This window comes from Podarcis tiliguerta (assembly GCF_965153285.1).
Source record: "Podarcis tiliguerta genome assembly, chromosome: 2".
Taxonomy (NCBI): Eukaryota; Metazoa; Chordata; class Lepidosauria; order Squamata; family Lacertidae; genus Podarcis; species Podarcis tiliguerta.
This window is the reverse complement of record NC_139535.1, coordinates 25,004,401-25,025,818: the sequence shown is the minus strand read 5'-3', so window position 1 is coordinate 25,025,818 and position 21,418 is coordinate 25,004,401. Positions and strand designations below refer to the sequence as shown.

The following is a 21,418-nucleotide window of genomic DNA, read 5'->3' as shown; positions in this document are numbered from 1 at the left end:
TTAACTACTTAAAAACCTATGGAGTGCCTATGCACTCTGTTAGGCATATAGTCACACCCTTTGATTTCCAAAGCAGAAAGTCCAAAACATCTGAAATACTATTGCTTGCTTGCCAATGGAGAACTGGGAATTGTTGTTTTGGAGATGAGGCAGGAGACCTCTCACATGGGCCGTAATCTCTGAACACAGCCCTAGGAGAAACCCCTGTTCATGTAGGAATTCTGTAAGCCTTTGCTCCATAATTCCTACCCAGAGCGCTCTAAATGAAATGCTTTTACTAGATGACACCTTTCAATTCTAACATAAGTAGGGGAGTTGACGAGGTGCTTAGCTCCCTTCCACTGAAATCCCTTATGTTTGCAAGTGTTTTTAACTTTGCCTCCTTTTTAAAATTCACCCTAAACACATTGGCCACTGTATGCTGTCTCTTGTAGATTTAACATGCCTCACGACGACAACAATAAGTGCAAAGAAGACGGAGGGAAAAACCAGCAGCATGTGATGGCTCCCACCCTGAACTACAACACCAACCCTTGGATGTGGTCAAAATGTAGCCGGAAATATATCACAGAATTTCTAGAGTAAAGCCTTAATGACTATTTCATAGATTCTGGAGTTTGTGTGAAATTGCCTGGATATGAATGCATGCTTAGCAGAGGGGGCAGAGCAGCAGGGGGGAGGTTTGGAATGCAAATATACATTACATGCGCACTGTGGATTCGTTTGCTCATATTATGCCTTGGTGAATCAAAAGGTCCCGGCCCTTGGTCCATTCACACCTCATTCTCGCAACTTTTCCTTGGCAAAAATGTAAGAATACAAGAGGAGGGCTGTGCTGGATCAAGCCCAAGGCCCGACTAATCTAGCATCCTGTTCTCACCATAGCCTGAAAGATGTCCGCGAGAAGGCTACAAACAGGACCCAAGAACTTGCCCTGCTTGTGATTCCTGGCAAATGGTATAGAGAGGTAGATTGCATCTGACATCATGGCCAGCAGCAACTGATATCAGTGCTACTCTCCATGATGAGCAGAACAAAAGAAAGGGAGGGTGTTAAAGGTACAAGCAAAGTGTACCAGCCACAAAAGAGAAAAATCCTGGTGATTGCAAGCAAAAAACCTTGTAGTGTATCCTCAAATCCTAAAGGAAGTGTTCTTCTTCAAGGTTCCTGCTCTCCTCCATCAGGTCATTCAATCGCTGTCTCCCTTTCTATTTTTCTTTTCCATCTGATACTCAACATTCCACAACTGTTGAGCATGCTCAGTCCTAGTTCTTATTTGTGTTTTTCAACAAGGCTTTCTTATAGCTTTCTTGCACTTCTACAGCCTCTGGGGTTCCCTTGAGCATGCAGATACCTCCCTCCCTCTTGTTTTTCCCCCAGTGTCCTTATTTTGGCTATAATCCTGCCAGCGCTTGAGTTTGCGGTTAGAAGGAGTGATTAAAGAGGTTCAGTGGTTTGTGATGCAAAACACTCTTAATTGTAGAAGTGGGCAATAAAAAGACAATCACCGTGAGTGATGGCGAAAACCCACATGAGTGTTGTATCCAGCAACTCACCAAAGGAAAATGAGCTACTGGGTTGTATTACTGGGTTATCATCTGATCCTCTTTCTTCACATGTGTACAGCACTCTTCCAAGAGTGCCACATGGGGGTACTTTTCCAACATGATTCCATATGTGAAAATTTAGCGGGTGGGAAACAGGCCAAAATTATGTCGTGAGGCTGCGCACACAACATACTTTTAAAGCACCCCCCCCCCAAGAATCCTGGGGATTAGTTTACCCCCTTACGGAGCTACAATTCCCTTAACACACTACAGTTCCCACAATTCCTTTGCGGGGAGGAAAATGTGCTTTAAATGTATGGGGGGGGGTATGCAGCTCCCCCCCCCCCAGTTTTCCAAGCCCTACTGTGCACTAAGATGCATTTGAGAACAGCGGCCAGCTGTTCGCTTTCTGCCAGTCTAAAAGCAATATTCTCCAACCCTAAAAGGCAAACTCTGCAACTGTACATTAATTTATATAATAAAGAAATCAAAGTTTCTTTCTCGGGCAGAGTTTCTCATCAGTATAAGAGGGTGACAGGTGATTTGAGGCAGCTTACACTGTCTTTAGGTTCTCCGTTTTAATTGTGGAACGATGCAGTGCTAGATGGGAGGGTTGCACTCATAGCGTATGTCTGATGCTGTATTGTTTTTAATATTCAGTTGGAAGCCTCCCAGAGTGGCTGGGGAAACCCGTATAAATAATAAATTATTATTATTATTATTTATTATTATTATTATTATTATTATTATTATGGGCAGCTGGGGGGGGAACTGAGAAGAGTAGGATGCTATTTTTACCTTCCACTGTCACTTAACTTTTGCTTCCAGCCTTTAGAAGACAGCCTTGTGCACCTCTTAAACCTCTCTCTACTGCTATAAGTTACAGTGGTACCTCGGGTTACATTCGCTTTAGGTTACATACGCTTCAGGTTACAGACTCAGCTAACCCATAAATTACCTCGGGTTAAGAATTTTGCTTCAGGATGAGAACAGAAATTGTGCTCTGGTGGCGCAGCGGCAGCAGGAGGCCCCATTAGCTAAAGTGGTACTTCAGGTTAAGAACAGTTTCAGGTTAAGTACGGACCTTAACCCGAGGTACCGCTGTACAGAAATATTATGTGAAAATTAATTTTTTGTTGGTCTTTGTGAGCAAGTGGTTATCATGTAGTGAAGCAACTTTATGGCACGACTGTGGTCCTTTAGTAGATTACTCTTTTTATAAATGGGCTTTTTGAGGGTTGGTAAGCTTAAATGGCCTTATGCTGTATGTTACTATTCCGTGCTAATAATACTCTATTCACTAACCATTGAGAGATTTTTAGAATGATCTTAACTGACTTCTCAAGTGCAGCCGTGGAGATAAATGTCACACTTTTCATTCTAGCACTGGTTATGGGGAGTGTTTGCTTGATGAACCTTCACCGAGAAAGTATGCGTTGCCTCAACAACTTCCAGGATACATATATGATGTCAATAAGCAGTGTGAGTTAATTTTTGGGCCTGGAGCTAAGGTTTGCCCCTATATGGTAAGAACACTTTTTTTATAAAAAAAAAACTTGCTTTGAGTATGAAATACTGATAGGCACATTTCAAATAAGATGCATGCAAGTGTTTTGTATGTGAGATTCCTAAATGAGACAAATCCTTGCTGTTGAAAAAGATTGCAGCCTTTCAGTCATTTGGGATTCGAAGCTTTACAATGTGAGTCTTACACACACACACACACACACAGGAAAACCACTTTCCCAGGTCCTCTCACATGGCTGTGCTATTATTATTATTATTATTAGTAGTAGTAGTAGTAGTAGTAGTAATAGTATTAATACTTACAGACTAATATACTAACAATAAAATCATAAAATTGCAGCAAGAAAACCAATAGCAAATACTGTAAGTGTTTGAATGACACAATGAATGGGTCGGGTCAGTCTTGTGGACCTTTCTTACCCAGTCAACACCCTACTTCCTTACAGAGTGCTGATCAGATGTGGGAAATCCATGCAGTCTGCCCAGGCCCTGTATTTGGGTTGTTCATGTTCATTACACAGCCATGTGAGAGATGCCTCTGGGTAGGTGTGTGAATGGGGCCTGCTTGAGCAGCAACATTTAAGCTTACAAGCAATATTAGGTAACTTCAGTCTACAAGCACAATATGTGGTAAAACTTGTGCCCAATTTTAAATTTGCCGGGTGAAGGGAGAAGAAACATGATAGGATTTGGAAGGACTGATGTCGCAGAAATCCCTGTTTATATCACTAAATTCTCACCTAGAGCAGGTTCTGTATGCTGCTACAGGAAGAACTTAAAATTTTATATAACTGTTCCAAATTAGGAATCACAGAGGGGAAATGGCTTATCCACATATTTTAATAGTAATAGAGTTGGAATGTAAGACAGTCTCATTGTAAACTGTGATTGCCAACCTGATTTTCTCTCTACACTTCAGAGGCTCTATACTGCAAATGATATTGCTGATCTTAAAAAACACAATGCTTCAAACAATGCTAATAATTTGGGGACCATTTTGTGTTCATGATGCAGCCACATTTCTAGACAATCAGAAATATTCCTGGGTTGTCCAGGTTTTATGTTTACTCTTATTTATATGTTTGCTCTTATTTGTCCCCCCCCCCCCCCGCCCCTCAGCTTTCCATAGTCTGACTTGCAAGCTGCTCTGTGTGAATACAAACTAACAGAGCAATTCTGTGTTTGGAAATCCAAGGCATAGTCTAGTGTAAATTGCGCTGGCTTAAGGGTTGTTGTTTTTGTAAGCAGTGGCTTAAGTTAACTGTATTCCAGAATCTGTTCAGGAAGGATCTGGGGGAACGTGTCTTACACCACCCTTTTTGCAAACTTGAGTTCTGCTGGGTTGCCAGGTCCCATAACCGATCACAACAATACAAAAACAACACGTAGGCTAATAGTTAGTAGAGAATATAGAACAGAATAATGATACCATTCAAATTATAGGAATAAGCCAAGGTTTGTATGCCTTGTATCTTATTTCCAGCTGACGAAGACTATTAGTAGTATCATTCCAGAGACACTGTCCTTTTGAGACCTCTTCCACTGAAACTTTTAAAAGCCTATTGAGAGACTTTACTTTTGAGACGTCTTCTGTTGAAACTTTTGAAAAGGCTATTGTGAGTCTGTCCTTCGACATCTGTTTTGAACACACGGCTTGACAGTCCTCTGTTATATTGTACATATGAATTTTGATTGGCTTGTTCCTATAATTTGAATGATAACATCATTCTATTATATATTCTATACTGTTAGCCTACGTGTTGTGTTTGTATTGTTGTGATTGGTTCTTATTGGGGTTTGTTTTAGGTCACGTAACCAAGCTGAAAGGGGTTTTGAAGGGGTGTAAGTGTCTCCTTGCTCTCTCCTGCCCCCAGAATACTCCCTTTTTGACGCTTTAATGTTTTAAGTTCCCCTGGCTGAGCCTCGGCTGAGCCAGGGTGAGTGTCTTACACAGCAAAGCCCCAGCTGAGCCAGGAAACCCAAGATCCACTGAATCCAAACTCTCCTGCCCCAATGGATCTTCGGTTTGGACTGAACTGTTGGCTACTAACCCGGCCGCTGAAATCCATGGTTAAGGCACTTGAGCAGAAAGCTTCTACAACCAGAGCCCGAGTCATCTTCCCCTGCTTTATTGCGTTCGTTGTTTACACACGATGGTAACAACACCAGGGAGATAATCTAAACTATGTCTCTGGGCTATGATGTATGTTGGGTTGGCTGTTCAGTAATGCTGAGACTTTTTGAACTCACTTAAGCAGAAGCAGTGCAGGAGACTCTGGTGCATCAATGCTGATGGAGCACATAAAGGATGTCGGACTCAACACACGCCATGGGCTGATGGGACGGAATGTGGCCAGGGCAAGGTTTGTTGCAGCTCCTTGACTCTTTCTTGCTAACCCCAAACACGTGAGCCGTAATGCCTCCAAGCATGGCCGTGGAACATTGCTAGCCTTATCCTCCATGAATTTGCCTAATCTTTTTTTAGAAGCATTCGATGATGATGGGAATTGTAGTCCAAAAGCAGCTGGAGACCTAAGTTTGGGAAACCCCCATCTAAACTAAAAAGCCCCAAATGTTGTAACCTTTGGGGAGTTGCTCCATCTCCTTGACCATATTTGGTTGCCGTTTTCCAAACCTTTCTCAACTCTACGATACCCTTTTTGAAGGGAGGCAACCGGAACTGTACACAATATTTCAAGCGTGGTCATGCCATGGTTGTTGCTGTTGTTGTTTAGTAGTTTAGTCGTGTCCGACTCTTCGTGACCCCATGGACCAGAGCACGCCAGGCACTCCTGTCTTCCACTGTCTCCCGCAGTTTGGTCAAACTCATGCTGGTAGCTTCGAGAACACTGTCCAACCATCTTGTCCTCTGTCGTCCCCTTCTCCTTGTGCCCTTCATCTTTCCCAACATCAGGGTCTTTTGCAGGGAGTCTTCTCTTCTCATGAGGTGGCCAAAGTATTGGAGCCTCAGCTTCACGATCTGTCCTTCCAGTGAGCACTCAGGGCTGATTTCCTTCAGAATGGATAGGTTTGATCTTCTTGCAGTCCATGGGACTCTCAAGAGTCTCCTCCAGCACCATAATTCAAAAGCATTGATTCTTTGGCGATCAGCCTTCTTTATGGTCCAGCTCTCACTTCCATACATCACTACTGGGAAAACCATAGCTTTAATTATACTGACCTTTGTTGGCAAGGGGATGTCTCTGCTTTTGTTTTTAAATCAGCATTATTTCAGATTCATCTGATTCACACAACTAGATGTAGCACTCACTTGCAGTTGCCATTGTTGGATTATACCAGTTTCTCCAGTGAGGCTTCCGCCTTTCACTGCTGGCTCAAACATGCGTAAAACATGCCGCGTGGTGTGAGTTCTAGGCGCTCTCGAGCCAAATTGGTCTGTTGTGCGCGGAGCGCGATTGCTATTCAATATTTTCACTGCACATGGCAGCTGTTCTGCAAGATGTTCCTCTTTGGGGATAGCGCTGTCTATATTGATGCCATGTGTATCTTTATTTTGACAGCTGCAGAACCTCTGTGCTCTTGCAGAAGGTTAGCGTAGGAACTGATGCTGCCGTTCTTAAATTCTCTGAGCTTCCCCTTCGCTGAGAGTGACGTGGTTGCACATAAGTGGTGCAGGATCTTTTCAGAAGGGGAACATATTGTGCCTAGGGCATCCAGCTTGACAGGGCAGAGACATGAATCCACTCTCTCCTTCCTCCCCACCCTTGTTATTTACATCATTTTTTTTTTTTTTTAGCCTTCAGTATTTGAGAGGTTCTTTCAACATGCCTGATCTGCAGATGCATCTTTTCTTTCTACACACTGTGACATCTAACCTGTGATCAGAAAATCAGCCAGGCTGCTTTCCTCAGAAGCTGTAACAGCTTGTGCTTCTTGTCCTGGATCAGCAAATGAGCAGAACTCAATGGCTTGGGGAGTTGTCACTCCACTGTCCTCAGCAGATTGATTGCCCTTCATTTTTCAGAGATTCAAACCTCATTCATATCTGCAGTAGAATTTGATGGGAGTGGTTGCTTCTTAATCCATAACTAAAAACTGATTATAAATTCACTGCCCTGGTTCAGATACAATGGGAAACTGTAGTTTCCTGCTACACGAGCATCAAGATCGCGCCCTCCCCTCTCCTCTTCCATGCACCAGACAGAGAACATTGAAAGCATCCACTTCTACTTTTAAGCAAACTTTGGTTCCTTGTGATGCTTGAAGTTGAAAAACTGTGGCTTGCTTAAACTATGTGTTTTTGAACAAGTCAGCACCTGAAACTATGTCTTTATCTTGGTTTATCCTCACTTACCATAGTTTAATCAACCCCCTCAATAAAATAATGAGTAGAAGAATTTCATTTTAGTAGGATGGAAAATACCAGTTTATCATAGTGTTACAACCAGATTTTGAGCAGCAGCAAAAACACAAATGCAGCTCCCCACCTCACAGTAAACAGGAAAATGTCTCCCGCGCAACTTGGGTTAGGAGAGAAGGCTGATCTCTAATATTGTGTTCTGACGGGTGCAATTTCTTTTCCTGCTAAGTTTGACAACATCACATTCAGGTGTAAAGCTAGACTGGTGACTGGGAGTGGCCGCTGAGACCACATGACACCGGTCTTGAAAGACCTACATTGGCTCCCATTACGTTTCCGAGCACAGTTCAAAGTGCTGGTGCTGACCTCTAAAGCCCTAAACAGCCTCGGTCCAGTATACCTGAAGGAGCGTCTCCACCCCCATCGTTCTACCCGGACACTGAGGTCCAGCACCGAGGGCCTTATGGCGGTTCCCTCACTCCAAGAAGCGTAGTTACAGGGAACCTGGCAGAGAGCCTTCTCAGTAGTGGCACCTGCCCTGTGGAACGCCTTCCCATCAGATGTCAAAGAAATAAGACATCTGAAAGCAGCCTTGTTTAGGGAAGTTTTTAATGACTGATGTTTTAATGTATTTTTAATCTTTTGTTGGGAACGGCCCAGAGTGGCTGGGGAAACCCAGCCAGATGGGTGGGGTATAAATAAGAAATTAGTAGTGGTAGTAGTAGTATCTTGGGTTCATTTTAGAATGCTTGGATCCAGATCATAGCAATGAAACAATGTTGTGAAACTCTTTCTTTTTCTATTGCCCTTTCTGGAGTATAGCACTGCAAATATGGCCACTGTGTTCCCAGAGAGCGAGAGATATCCATGACGGACGGAGCATGGGGCACATGGAGTCCCTTTGGCGCATGCTCACGAACATGTGGCGGGGGCATTAAAAATGCTGTTCGAGAATGCAACAGGCCTGAGTAAGTACAGGAGTGCTAACCAACTGTCAAGCTTACTGGTGAAAGAGTAACAGCCATTGTTGGCCTCCCTCCCAAAATGAAAAAAAATGTTGCTAAAATGCTGATATCTCTAGTGCTGTAGTAAACCATATGATATCACCTGTGAGGAAGTATATCATTTAAGGATGGATATCATTTAAGGAAGTATATCATTTAAGGATGGATGGATCAACCTATTAGCCCTCAGTTATATGTATAATCCTTCCTCGTTTGGTATTTAAATTATCTTCATTTTATATATATTCTTACTCTGAAATACACATTTTGTATGTTTTTCAATATTCTCCACTAAAACATTCATCTGTATACACATATTTTTATTTAAAATATTCATTTTTGGCGTATTTTTTTGAACGAAAGCTACATCACCAAATTTGGAGAAGTGCATAGTCTGATTTGTAGCTGCACTATGACCAGCTTATGAAACTGAAACTGGCCAATTAGGTCACTTAGCTTTAAAACAAATTTATTTTGTGTTGTGAATTTCAGTCCTCAGTTTCCAGCTGTGGAAGTCATACAATTGGCGATGAAGATTTTTAATCAGGACTGATCTCAAATAAGCAGAATGAGAAGAAGTAATGCGTCAATTGTTGAATGTTCTTCCACAAGAGAGGGTCACATGGTGTCTGATCTAATTTTGGCATCAGTCAAATACCTTGTTTGAACTTTCTCAAGTCTTTTAATTCAGTGTGCTGTTGTGGTTTAATTTTTGTGTTACTCCTTTTAAATTTACTGACATTTTGTGTGTGTGTGTATGTAATCAGAAGCCACTTCAGGAATTATCTAGAGTACAAATTTATTTTAAAATGCTGTTTGTTTTTAAGGTCATATTCATTTTGGGCCAAATAGTACTTCTGAATACTTGTAAGTGATTTTGTCTCACAAGGCAACCATAGACTGCTCTCATTCTCATACATCGGTAGATTTCGTAAAGAGCTTGGGGGTGTGGTGTAGCAGTAGGCATGAGGGAGAAATAGGACTCTGTTCACATATACAAGACAAACATAGCAAATACTCACTTTCTGAATCAACATGCTAACCAAACCACAGCCATCTATAAAAGTTCACACATCTCTGAATTTTCCAGTGCGGTTGTCTAGCCGAGTTAAGTATGCAGAAATGCGCAAATGCATAATGAGTGTGCATAAATATGCATTTTTTAGTGGGGAAACAAGTTATATTGGAGATGCTTTGTAAGAAATATGCGTAATTACATACAACAATGTGTAAAGGTAAAGGGACCCCTGACAATTAGGTCCAGTCGTGGCCGACTCTGGGGTTGCAGCGCTTATCTCGCTTTATTGGCCGAGGGAGCCGGCGTACAGCTTCCTGGTCATGTGGCCAGCATGACTAAGCCACTTCTGGCGAACCAGAGCAGCACACGGAAATGCCATTTACCTTCCCGCTGGAGTGGTACCTATTTATCTACTTGCACTTTGACGTGCTTTTGAACTGCTAGGTTGGCAGGAGCTGGGACCGAGCAACAGGAGCTCACCCCATCGCGGGGATTCAAATTTCCAACCTTCTGATCGGCAAGCCCTAGGCTCTGTGGTTTAACCCACAGCGCCACCCACGTCCCTCAACAATGTGTACATTAGGAGAAATCTGCAGTTTAGGGAGAGAATGTAAGTCTTCATGAAGACTTATTTTTAAAAAAGAAAAAGGAGTTGCAAACTGGTGAGGAAATATTGGGGACTAGACTTAAGATTGGAAAAACGAGAAATGGAACAAAATAGAAATTGGCAGATTTCACTCATCCGCAGTTGCCCGTATAGAAGGACAATGGTACGAAGAATGAGCTGGGAGAAGAAAGGGAGGAGGAGGCCAAGTGAAACCTCTTTTCCCTGGCTTAGTGCTGCCTCCCCATTAAATGTGCTCGTAAAGCCCAAGACACTCACTGTCTTATCCTGAGCTTTTGCTGCCAGTGGTTCTCTTTTATTTTATTTAAAAAGAATTTACTCTGACACATACATGGACCAGCTCTTTGTAAGAAGATGTAAGTGGCTGTGCAAGCGGACTATGCTTTCATAGCAATCAAAGGAATGAGCAGACCCCGTCTCACCACGATGCTCTGCTGAGTCCCCAAGGTAGAAAAAAGGCTTACGATAAGCCACTAATGGATGGGATTGGTGTACTTACTGGATGCCACATGGGGAAGATGCTTTCAGCAAAGCAAGACTGGTCTCAACCACCGTTTGCAAATCTATGTTGGCAAAGCCACTCCCGACCTAAGGAGGGGGGGTTGCGGGCTCACGCCCCTGTCTACATTCTTGCGGGGCTGGCGCCAGCCCCGCGGAACTCAGGGATTCCCAGTCTCATTAATATTCATCACCTACAGTGCCAGCCAATCGGCTGGCGGTAGGGGCGGGCTTACTAAGGGGCATTTAAGGTCGGGGCAGCCCTGGCTCGCCCTTTTTCTTTCTTTACAGCAGCCATTAACCTAAATTCTGGTGTCCAGTGTCTTTATTTACTCCATCTGTGGGAGGGGGCGGGAATCGCCACACAATCATATACGTCGTATATGTCTAAAAATGTTTGTATCCCATCTCTTCGACATAACTGATTTACAAGCTGGCAAGTAGAATAGCGTCACAGCAAAACAATAAAAAGCAGCAATTAAAACAATGGTCATAATTTCAACAGTAAAAGTAAAATTGGAGTAAATATGGCAGAAGTATAAACTCACTTTAACAGCTGAGACGTCTGTTGTGTTGGCATTCTTTCATCCTTTTAATATTTTTTGCTCTCCGTGTTTTTAGCTATAGATATTTTTGTTTGTTTTTTTAAAATAAAATTAAGGGAACAATCCTGTACTTACTTGGGATCCTGCCAGGCTAGGGTTTCCCAAACCACAATCCCCATTATCCCTGACCACTGGTCCCTCTAGCTAGGGATGATGGGAGTTGTAGTCCAAAAACAGCTGGAGACCCAAGTTTGGGAAACCCTGCTCCGGGCTATACGTTCTTAGGTACTGGCATAAAGGCCATTCTACTGACTGAGGGAGGTCCACCAGTAAACGCCCCCAGAGGTCCCCTAGTATGCAAAATGGGAATGCCTGCTAGCACTGGTGTTCCGGCCATAGGAGTGGGAGCAGAAACAGGTTGTGCCAGGGCTGTATGTGGGCACACTTACTTCCACGCCCCCCTGCTGTTTCCCTGACACAAACAATCAGAACTCTGTGTCACCTCCTGTCCCTTCATGTTGCTCTCATGCCAGGTCCCTTAGCTTAAGATGAGTCTAGAAAACCTTCTGACTACAGCCGCCTATATTTTCCCGCTGTAGAGCAGAAAGTTTGGGTTGATAACCCAAGAGTCTTTCCAACTGTCTGAATGCATTAAAAGGTTTCATTTCGGATATCTATTGAAAAAACAGAATGGAATTTGATTGTATAAGGAAAGGAAATGGCAATTGTGAACAAGGCATGGCAATATTGGAGACAGTACTTAATTAGGAACATACCATCTCTGCCAGTGGGTACTTCTTCCGCTTCAAAGTACATCGAGCCAGGTTTAGATCTGTCTCTGCTTGCTGCTGAGAAAGCTAGTACGAAGCCTTAATGGCTTCAAAGTTGTCATAAAATTTGTTAGGGTGGTAAAGGGCTAGTTTGGAAAAGAAAAAAAATAATCAATTTCAGAGCTGTAAGTATGTTTTAACCCCAACATCCTGATTGAAAGGAAGTTTCATTATGGGACCGTGAAGCTGATGAATGATAGCTTGGCAGCAAAGCCCAGCTTCCTGCAGTTTGTGACAGTACCATATGTGCAGTGTGTTGCCTCTGACATCAAAAATCGCACAGGAAAATGGTATTGCCTTGAAAACTTTTTGTGAGCAGACTTCAAACCCAGTTTTGTGTGGATTGGAATCCATACATGGTTGCTTGTTCTCTTCAAAGTTCCATCCTCACAAAAACTTGTTTTTGGTTTGAAAAAAATCTGTACATGCCTAGTTGTTGTTTAGTCGTTTAGTCGTGTCCGACTCTTCGTGACCCCATGGACCAGAGCACGCCAGGCATTCCTGTCTTCCACTGCCTCCTGCAGTTTGGTCAAACACATGTTAGTAGCTTTGAGAACACCGTCCAACCATCTCGTCCTCTGTCATCCCCTTCTCCTTGTGCCCTCAATCTTTCCCAACATCAGGGTCTTTTCCAGGGAGTCTTCTCTTCTCATGAGGTGGCCAAAATATTGGAGCCTCAGCTTCAGGATCTGTCCTTCCAGTGAGCACTCAGGGCTGATTTCCTTCAGAATGGAGAGGTTTGATCTTCTTGCAGTCCATGGGACTCTCAAGAGTCTCCTCTAGCACCATAATTCAAACGCATCAATTCTTCGGCGATCAGCCTTCTTTATGGTCCAGCTTTCACTTCCATACATCACTACTGGGAAAACCATAGCTTTAACTATACGGACCTTTGTGCATGCCTACTCAGAAGTAAATCCCACTGAGTTCATCATAGCTTACTCTTAGGAAAGCGGGCATAAGATTGCAGCCTAATTTTCTTTCAAACAATTTTGGATTAATTTATTAGCTTTCACAATGAAGGGGGGGGGATATTTCCTGTCACGTAATTAGCTATTAAATGGATCCTGCAGTATCTTGTTGAGAACCAAGATAGTCCAGCAGACTGTGTACTGTTTTCAATCCAGATTTTCATATTAAGTGACTGGTGTGCCTTGGCTCTTGGTCTCAACACGGCTTTATTTGTGACATTTTATTCTGCACAGATCATCTCCACTTGGGGAATGGTATGTATGTGCTGTCACATATGAAATGCAGTGTGCAAACTTGTTTTGCAAGGAGAACACCCACGTGCTTGACAGTTCTTACCTCATCAATCCTTATAACAATACTGGAAGGTCATGTTAGTGATTCATAATCAGAACGAAGCAGCTCTCTCTAATTCTGTTCAGAAACAAGGGAGCCAGCCTGCACAGTGTGTGACCCTTCACTCTAAATGAAGCCCACCACCCGTATATTGTGGCCTGCCTGGTAATCTGTATCAGTCTAGGCAAGAAGCGAAATATTAGCTTCTGTAGGCATGTCATACAAGGCTGGTGGGTTGTGTTTGCCGCGAGTAGCAAAAATATTTAGGAGAACTGAAGTCAGTTCAGATAGCTCCTCTTCTGTGCTGAGAAATCCTGACCATACGACACCAGTTCAGGCATAATGATCTCAATCCAATGGACTGTTACAGGTGTTCTTAAACTGGTCCACAGACCACCAGTAGTCCGTGAGCTTTGTTTAAGTGGTCTGCAGTTTTGTGGCTGAAGGGGAGAGATGGCACATCCATTGCATTAAATATTCATATTGATTTTTAATTGGATTTTTCTTGCTGCTTTCATTTCATGCATTCATTTTATTGGGTTATAATTTGAATAATATGGGATTCAAATCACCGTATATAAGAAATAAAATAAGCAATAAAAATACAATTTAAAATTATACAGTACCTAGCACAATGCATTGTAAGTGCTACAACAGGCAGAAAAGCTGCTAAGTGGTCCTATAAGACTCTCAGTGATTTTCAAGCAGTCCATAGGGAGAGGTTTAGGAACCACTGGTCTATTAGACTGAGAAAAAGTGTTGTGCTCTGGCGGGGTTGGGAGAAGCCCCAGAACAGCACCTGGGGGGAGAAGAGGGGGTACTGTTCTGTCTGGCAAGCTGAAATGCTCACGGCGATAGAAAGATTATGATAATGTTACCCTGAATTTCTTCCTATGTTACAAACCTGGTTTGATTTTTGTTTGCAAGCCAGGATTTTAGAAAGCTTAAAACACAGTTTCCTGGTTTGGATGTAACCAGAAACTCTGGTTTGACAAACCCTGGAAGTATGGCATTAGACACACAAGAGAAGGAAGCAAGGAGTGAGTGGGCACAACACTTCTTCTTTGTCTCTTAAACCACATGGAACAAAGTACCATCACAGCTATCAGTATGTCTGATGCAACCAAGATTGTGGTAGGGCTTTAAAAGTTGGAAAGAAGTGAAAGGATCAAAGAACTAGTGAAGGCTTCCAAAAATGGATGGGTTGTGTGAGAGGGTTGGGTTTTCTTAAATAATGTTATAATTTGTAACTATATACTTATCCCATCTCTTTTTTTCAAGACCCAAAAATGGTGGAAAATACTGTGTGGGACGACGAATGAAATTTAAATCCTGCAACACTGAACCATGTTCAAAACAAAAGAAAGATTTCCGCGATGAGCAATGTGCAGTCTTCGATGGGAAGCATTTTAACATTAACGGTCTACCTCCTAATGTGCGCTGGGTTCCAAAATACAGCGGAAGTAAGTATATCAAAACAATCTAGCAATTAGATCAGAAGCCCAAGTCCAGGAGCTGGGAAGTTGCCATGAAGGAAATGAAGCCCTCGAGTTTAATGGGTCCCTCATCTGTGGACTAGATGCAAGGAACACGCACCTTGCAGCTTAATTCTGTGTATTGTTCCTAGCCCCAGGGTTGATTCGCACCACCATTTTTAAGAGCAAAGCCTTAACATGAGGCGTCTCTGCCCCCATAGGAAATATATTCACGGGGCCAGTTTGGTCTGACAAAAGCTCCCTTACATTATTTAAATAGCAAGTTACAATATTGGAGTGGGGGGCTGTCAAATGAATGCAGGCAAGATCTCTAGAGATTTTCAGGATACAGTGATTTCAACCTTGCAAAACAACAGTCTAAGGAGGAAGTTGTGGGGAGCCGCCTCATGATGATTTCCTCCCGCTGTTCTTCACTGGAGCCCTGCCTCCACTGTCCAGTTTCCTTTTACCACCTGGCCCAGTAGAATCAGTCACCTGCCTGCAGCCATAGGCTGCTCCATCACCGCCACCAACCTGCTGCCGCCATGGCAACTGAGCTGAGAGCAACCCAACTGTGCGAATAAGTACCTCATTTGGTCAAGGCAGTGCTGGCATCTGATTTTTGGCCTGTGAGGGAAGGGGCATTAGCTCAGAGTTGTGGGAGAGTGAATAAGAGTGTTCTTTCACCATACAAAGTAAACAACCAGCACTAAATTAACTTGGTTTTCTCCTCCCTCTCCTTTCTTTCTCTTGGCAGTTTTAATGAAAGATAGGTGCAAGCTCTTCTGCAGAGTGGCAGGAAACACGGCGTATTATCAGCTCAGGGACAGAGTTATTGATGGCACTCCTTGTGGCCCAGACACAAATGACATCTGTGTACAAGGACTTTGTCGGGTAAATACAGCCTCCTTCGGTTTAACTGGCTAACGCTCTTCGAGGAACCAGCTCATTCCTCTTCCATGAGTTGGATCCTGAGGGCCTTTCTCCAGGTTTCACAGGTGGGCGCGCCACCAGTCAGTCAGTCACCTGTGCTCACTATGACCGGTTTCTGCATAGTGCTCTGCAAATATGACATCAGATATAGGGCATGCGGGCATGACTTGGCCTAAATGGCTTTGTGGGCCAAATGGGAAGGCCTGGGGGCCCTATTCCATACTCTTTATCTTAAATTAAACCCAAGAGCCTTGTTATCTGCTTTAGACTGTAATATATCCCCTTTAGGGTTCTGTTTTGTATTACGCAGCTGCCTTAACAACCACGTTTGGTGTATCTTGCCAAAGCCCCAAATCACAAAATAATGAGGGGTTTTAAGTGTATGAGGAGTGAGGTTTCATTCCCCACATAATAGCCATGATAGGGATGGATTCTGTGGGGCCCTGGTGCATGCCTGTGTGTTGGCTCTGTGACAGCACCTGGAGGCTTCATACTGTCCAGACAGAATCCACTTTGGACAGGACAAACAGGCCAGTCGGTTCCCAAAATGGATCTGTGGGATATGAACTCCACAGAACCTCCAGCATCTAAATCGTATAACAGATTTTGCTGCTTCCTCTACCATTAATACAAAGGAGTAAAGGATTGTAGTTTCCGTGCCAAAATCGGACCTAACCCCTGACTGAAATGGATCTAGAAAATCAGTTTCCCTGAGAGTGCCTGCCTTCTTCGCTCTCTTCACTGCCACTAGGTAGTCTCAATGATGAACCCTCACCAGTCTTTGATTGCATTTGACTGGAGTTTTCCTCCACCACAGCAAGTCCCCATCCCCGACCCTCAAGTGTGCGCTGAAGCTACACCAAGTGCCCAGCTGGGCGCAAGTGGCGCTGTGGCATTCAGCAACAGCAGCTGCAGACCCGAGGGCTGGTTGACAGGACAACCACAATTCCTCAGGTCTGGCACATGGCCAAGTCATTAACTACCTGTGCCATGTCCCCCTCCTTACCCAGCCTGCCCCACCTCCCACACAGCCAAAACAATTTAAAACAGGAAAAAGCAATAGTTAAAATACAAAGCCGGGGAAAAGCAACTTTACATTAAGGACCACCTGACTCCTTATGCCCAACCTTGATCACTGAGATCTTCTGATGGCCCTACATCTGATGCTTTCCCACTTCTCTCAGGTTTAGCTGGCCTTCACTGGGAACCAAGACTATAGTGTGGCAGGTTCAGGCCTTGCCAATGGTGTTCCCACAGGAACCACCCCTGCCTTCTTTTAGGCATTTCTACTTCACTGTGTGGTTTAGGCAGGCCTTCACAATATGAATTTCCCCCTTTAACCAACCAGTATCTATTTACTGTTTTATTGATATTTTAATTATGTCTTAATGGATGCTTTTGCTCGTTTTATTATAACTTTGCATGCTGTGCTCCCTCCTCAGTATGCTTTTATGAAAAGAGCAGTTTACAAATACTTAATAAATACACAAATGCCATTTTGATAATGACCCTATCCCACGTCCGTGTGACTTTTAACCACGGTGTAATCCTGCCCCCCACAGCTCCTTAGCTCTCCCCCCACCTTTTCTCCCCGCCACGCTGAGTGGTTTTGCTCTTCACATGGCGGGCCTGGAAGAGACTCGTTTTTCAAGTCCTAATTGGAAGATGGCTATAATTATAGCTTCAACAGAGCACGTTGGAAAAGAAAAGAATGAGCGAGGCAGTCGGAGGCCTTCGGTGGCAGATGCATGTTTTCAATTTGGAGCGCTGCTAAACGCTATCCTATTTTCCGTATTTGTTCAATCTAGTTCTGAACTTTTCTTTCTCTAAAGCAAGCTGGATGTGATCACGTGCTCAATTCGAAAGCCAGGAGAGATAAGTGCGGGGTGTGTGGCGGTGACAATTCGTCGTGCAAAACCATTGCAGGGACATTCAACACGGTGCACTATGGTAAGAATCAGTCGCAGAAAACTTTACTCGGGCAGAGCGCCAGGAAGGAAAACCCCTTAACCGTGCATGATGCGCTCAAACACCTAACACTTATAATAAGCAGGAATTCCCTTAAGCTACCGGAAATGTGACTTTCTTGCTACTTTGTGATCACACCAAACAACTAATTTAATTGACATAACTCCAAATTTTTACTTTGGTTTCCTGCCCTCTTTACTAAGATGATTTAGAAAGAAAAGCAGAGGATACATGACAAGCTTGACTTTCTAGTTTATTTCCCCAGGTTATAACACTGTGATACGCATACCGGCTGGTGCTACAAATATCGATGTGCGGCAGCATAGTTACTCAGGGAAACCAGAAGATGATAACTACCTTGGTAAGACATGGCACTTGTTAGCAGTGGGGAAACCATGCTGTTTTCTTGACGTGCTTATATTTCCATTGGGCTAACACGGGACTTCCAGTATGGAAAGAACTCAAAGGTCGTCTGATGCAGAGTTACTCTGTGCTGGATATTGAGTCTTGATGGTTCTGTAGCAAAAATGTGTCTTAGCCCCATCTCAATCCAAACCTAGCATGGAGCAAAAGAAGGAAACTCACCCAGAGATGCCTTCAGAAGTATTTAATAAAATGCATTATTATTATTATTATTATTATTATTATTATTATTATTATTATTATACTGCCTTTCGTCAAAAGATCTCAGGACGGCTTACAAAGTAAAAATATAAGATAAAGACAAAAATAAGTAGGTAAAACAAAAGCAACAAAACAATAGCCCCCTGCTCCCACAAGCACATTTAAAAGGCTGTAGCACACTAATCAGCCAAAGGCCTGGTTGAAGAGGAATGTTTTTGCCTGGCGCCTAATAATGGACCTTGTGGGGGAAAGCATTCCACAAATGGGGAGCCACTAATATACCTTAGGCTAGCCTTCGCCACCCTTGTGCCCTCCAGATGTTTTGTGCTACAACTCCCATCAGCCTTGTGCTGGCTGGGGCTGATGGGAGTTGTAGTCAAAAACATCTGGAGGGTAACAGCTTGGCAAAGGCTTCCTTGCACAAATAAGCTGGCGGAGCAACTCCTACCTGATCCAGTGTGTCTTACTTGAAGCTAGTGTTTTATTTCCTTTTGCCCTGAGAACTTTTCATTTCCTCTTATGGGTGGCCTGTTTGTGTCAAAGGTGACATTCATGCTTTAGGAAGTATCCAACCACACCTTCAACTGAGAGGTGTACCTTTTTTTGTCTCACTACTTCACCCTCCCACAAGAGGAAAGACTCGGATTTGTTGTGGGTTTCAGTGTTGTTGGCACCGTAAGAGCCCACTGCTGCGTGAAAAGCAACAGTGGCTGGATTCTGTGTGCTTTGAAAGTTCCCCTTCCTTGTCCCTTTGCAGTGTGATAGCTTTTTATCTCTTGCAGGCCTTTTCAGAGAACACCTTCCTTTCTGTGCAACTTGAGTACTCCTTTAGGGCTAATATAGTAGCTGTGATGGGTGAAATGGTGGGGAAACTAACTTAGGAAATTAACTACATAATCGCATTAGTGTGAATTTGTGCAGCAGACTGCTGTTTTCAGGAAACCGTCCCTTTTAGAGAAAGCTTTTAGACTTTTAAGCTTTTTGACATTTTTGTGTGTTGCTCATGTTTGGCATAAAGCAAAACGCAAAATACGGTGCTGGCCAAACACCTCCGAATCTCCCATTTGGATGGTCAGCTTTAGATGTTTTAGCTAGATCCTCTTGTTTTAGTATTTCTTTACAACTAAATCAAGGTGTTGTGTGGTGGAGTTAACTTCCATCCTACAAGTGTGTTCTATGTAGGAAGATAAAAGAGAATGAACTGATACAGGTGGGATGTTCACGTTTGCATTAGGGAGTGTGTTGAAGTGTGTACTGGTTGTGTCAAAGGTTGGGTTGATGTTAGAGGATATAGACATTTGTGTCCATGAGCATTTGTGTCTTGGGTTTTGGTATGCTGCATGCTTGTAGACTCCAGATTTTGTACATGAGCACGTGCATGTTTGCTGATTTGTGTATATTTGATACATGTATTTGAATCTGAAGCAAGCACAATCCAGGGAAATTTGAAAAACAGGCTGAACGGATGCCTCTGTTGCATTCCTTAAACGCAGTATTTGGGTAAAGGTAAAGGGACCCCTGACCATTAGGTCCAGTCGTGGCTGACTCTGGGGATGCGGCACTCATCTCGCTTTATTGGCTGAGCGAGCCGGCGTACAGCTTCCGGGTCATGTGGCCAGCATGACTATGTCGCTTCTGGCGAACCAGAGCAGCGCACGGAAACTTCCTATTTATCTACTTGCACTTCAATGTGCTTTCGAACTGCTAGGTTGGCAAGAGCAGGGACCAAGCAACGGGCGCTCACCCCATTGCGGGGATTCGAACTGCCGACCTTCTGATCGGCAAGCCCTAGGCTCTGTGGTTTAACCTACAGCGCCACCCGCGTCCCAGTATTTGGATAGAGTAAGATAAACGGTAAAGGACCCCTGGAAAACTTCCTCTTCTGCTGCTTCTGGTCTTCCTCTTCCTGAGACAGGGGTTTCTACAGCACCCACCACTTGGAAGTGTGAGGGCTGTAGCCAATCACGCCACGTCTGGTATCAGGGTCCGGCAGGAACGTGAAGGAGGAATCAGGCACCTTTTTATGGTTGCTGGTTCTCCTGACTTCACTGTGAGGAGCTTCACATATCCCTCCATATTTGCACCCTTTCAAATTTGCACCATTCCAGAATTGTCTATTTTTTTTTTAATAACTCCCTCTCTCAAAGCTTGAGATGCATGTCCTTCACAGTATTCATACAGAAAACCTTTTACTTTAGAGCTTGCAACACAGACAGCTGCCTTGTGCAGAGTCAAACAATTGATCATCTAGCTCCGCATTGCCTATGCAGCAGCTCTCCAGGGTTTCTGACAGGACTTTCTCCCATCCCAACTAGGGAGGAGCTTGGGATTGAACATAGAACCTTCTGAATGCAAAGTGGCTGCTCTACCGCTGAGCCAGGGTTCTTCCTTATACCACTGAGCTGCAACCCTGGCTGGAGATGCAGGGGATCAAACATGGAATCTTTCCAAGCAGAGCATGTGCAAGTGCTATGCTGTGCCCCTGCAGTGCAACGTTGCAGCATCTGCATCTTGCATTCAGGGTCTTCAGTAGCTCCTTAACAAACAGGGCCAGCCGGTGCCCACACCAACCCTTTGACAACTTCTCGGTTGCAGCAGCCAAAAAAAAAGTGTGATGCAATCACCATTGCCTTGCCTGAGTTCCAGTGACTGACTGAATTGGTCTCTACTGTTGCTTACCTGAAGAACAGCCTTTGGTAGGGGATAATTATTCCTGGATTTCCAACTATTTGGTGGATTTGCGCTGATTTTCCAAGTCATTGTTCAGGGGTAGTAGGGAAGCCTTTTTGGACTTTGGGCTGTATTGCCAAGGTGGAAAGCTGTCAGGGGTTAGGCTGCAGTAGTGGGAGAACTAGACACACACACACACACACACACACACACACAGTGGGATCACAACATGGAGAAGCAGCTCCCATCATTGTACAAATGAGGTCAAGAATGGGAGCATGGGGACACCAGCGCTGCAAGGAATTCAACTTGAATTTGAGTTTGACTTGGTTTATGTTTTCCTGTCTGCCAGTGTTTCATTATATTGACAGCCTGATGCTTTTGTATTAATCTAGTTGCTTTTGGTTTTGCTGCTGGCTGCTTTGGGCTTCTGTCAGGAAGGGACAGTGAGACAGAAGCAATAAAGGGAACAAAATGAATAAGGAGTACATAAATCAGTGCAGGCGGTCTCTGGTTCCCTCCCAGTCT

At 43.7% G+C, this 21,418-nt stretch overlaps 1 protein-coding gene across 4 annotated transcripts in view; it reads left to right on the top strand.

The window, feature by feature from the left end:
* Positions 1-21,418, top strand: part of ADAMTS9 (ADAM metallopeptidase with thrombospondin type 1 motif 9) — a 140,737-nt gene that overhangs the window by 36,223 nt on the left and 83,096 nt on the right. For 3 of the 4 annotated variants that reach the window (XR_014507509.1, XM_083424539.1, XM_083424537.1), the window contains exons 9-16: positions 435-581; positions 2,932-3,073; positions 5,330-5,437; positions 8,218-8,363; positions 14,502-14,683; positions 15,453-15,589; positions 17,461-17,578; positions 17,862-17,957. Coding sequence is in view for 3 of the 4 variants with exons in the window: in XM_083424539.1 (XP_083280665.1) it covers positions 435-581; positions 2,932-3,073; positions 5,330-5,437; positions 8,218-8,363; positions 14,502-14,683; positions 15,453-15,589; positions 17,461-17,578; positions 17,862-17,957 (1,076 nt within the window). In the remaining variant the exon portion in view is untranslated. The remainder of the gene's footprint in view (positions 1-434; positions 582-2,931; positions 3,074-5,329; positions 5,438-8,217; positions 8,364-14,501; positions 14,684-15,452; positions 15,590-17,460; positions 17,579-17,861; positions 17,958-21,418) is intronic. The other variant, XM_083424538.1, reaches the window with a different exon arrangement.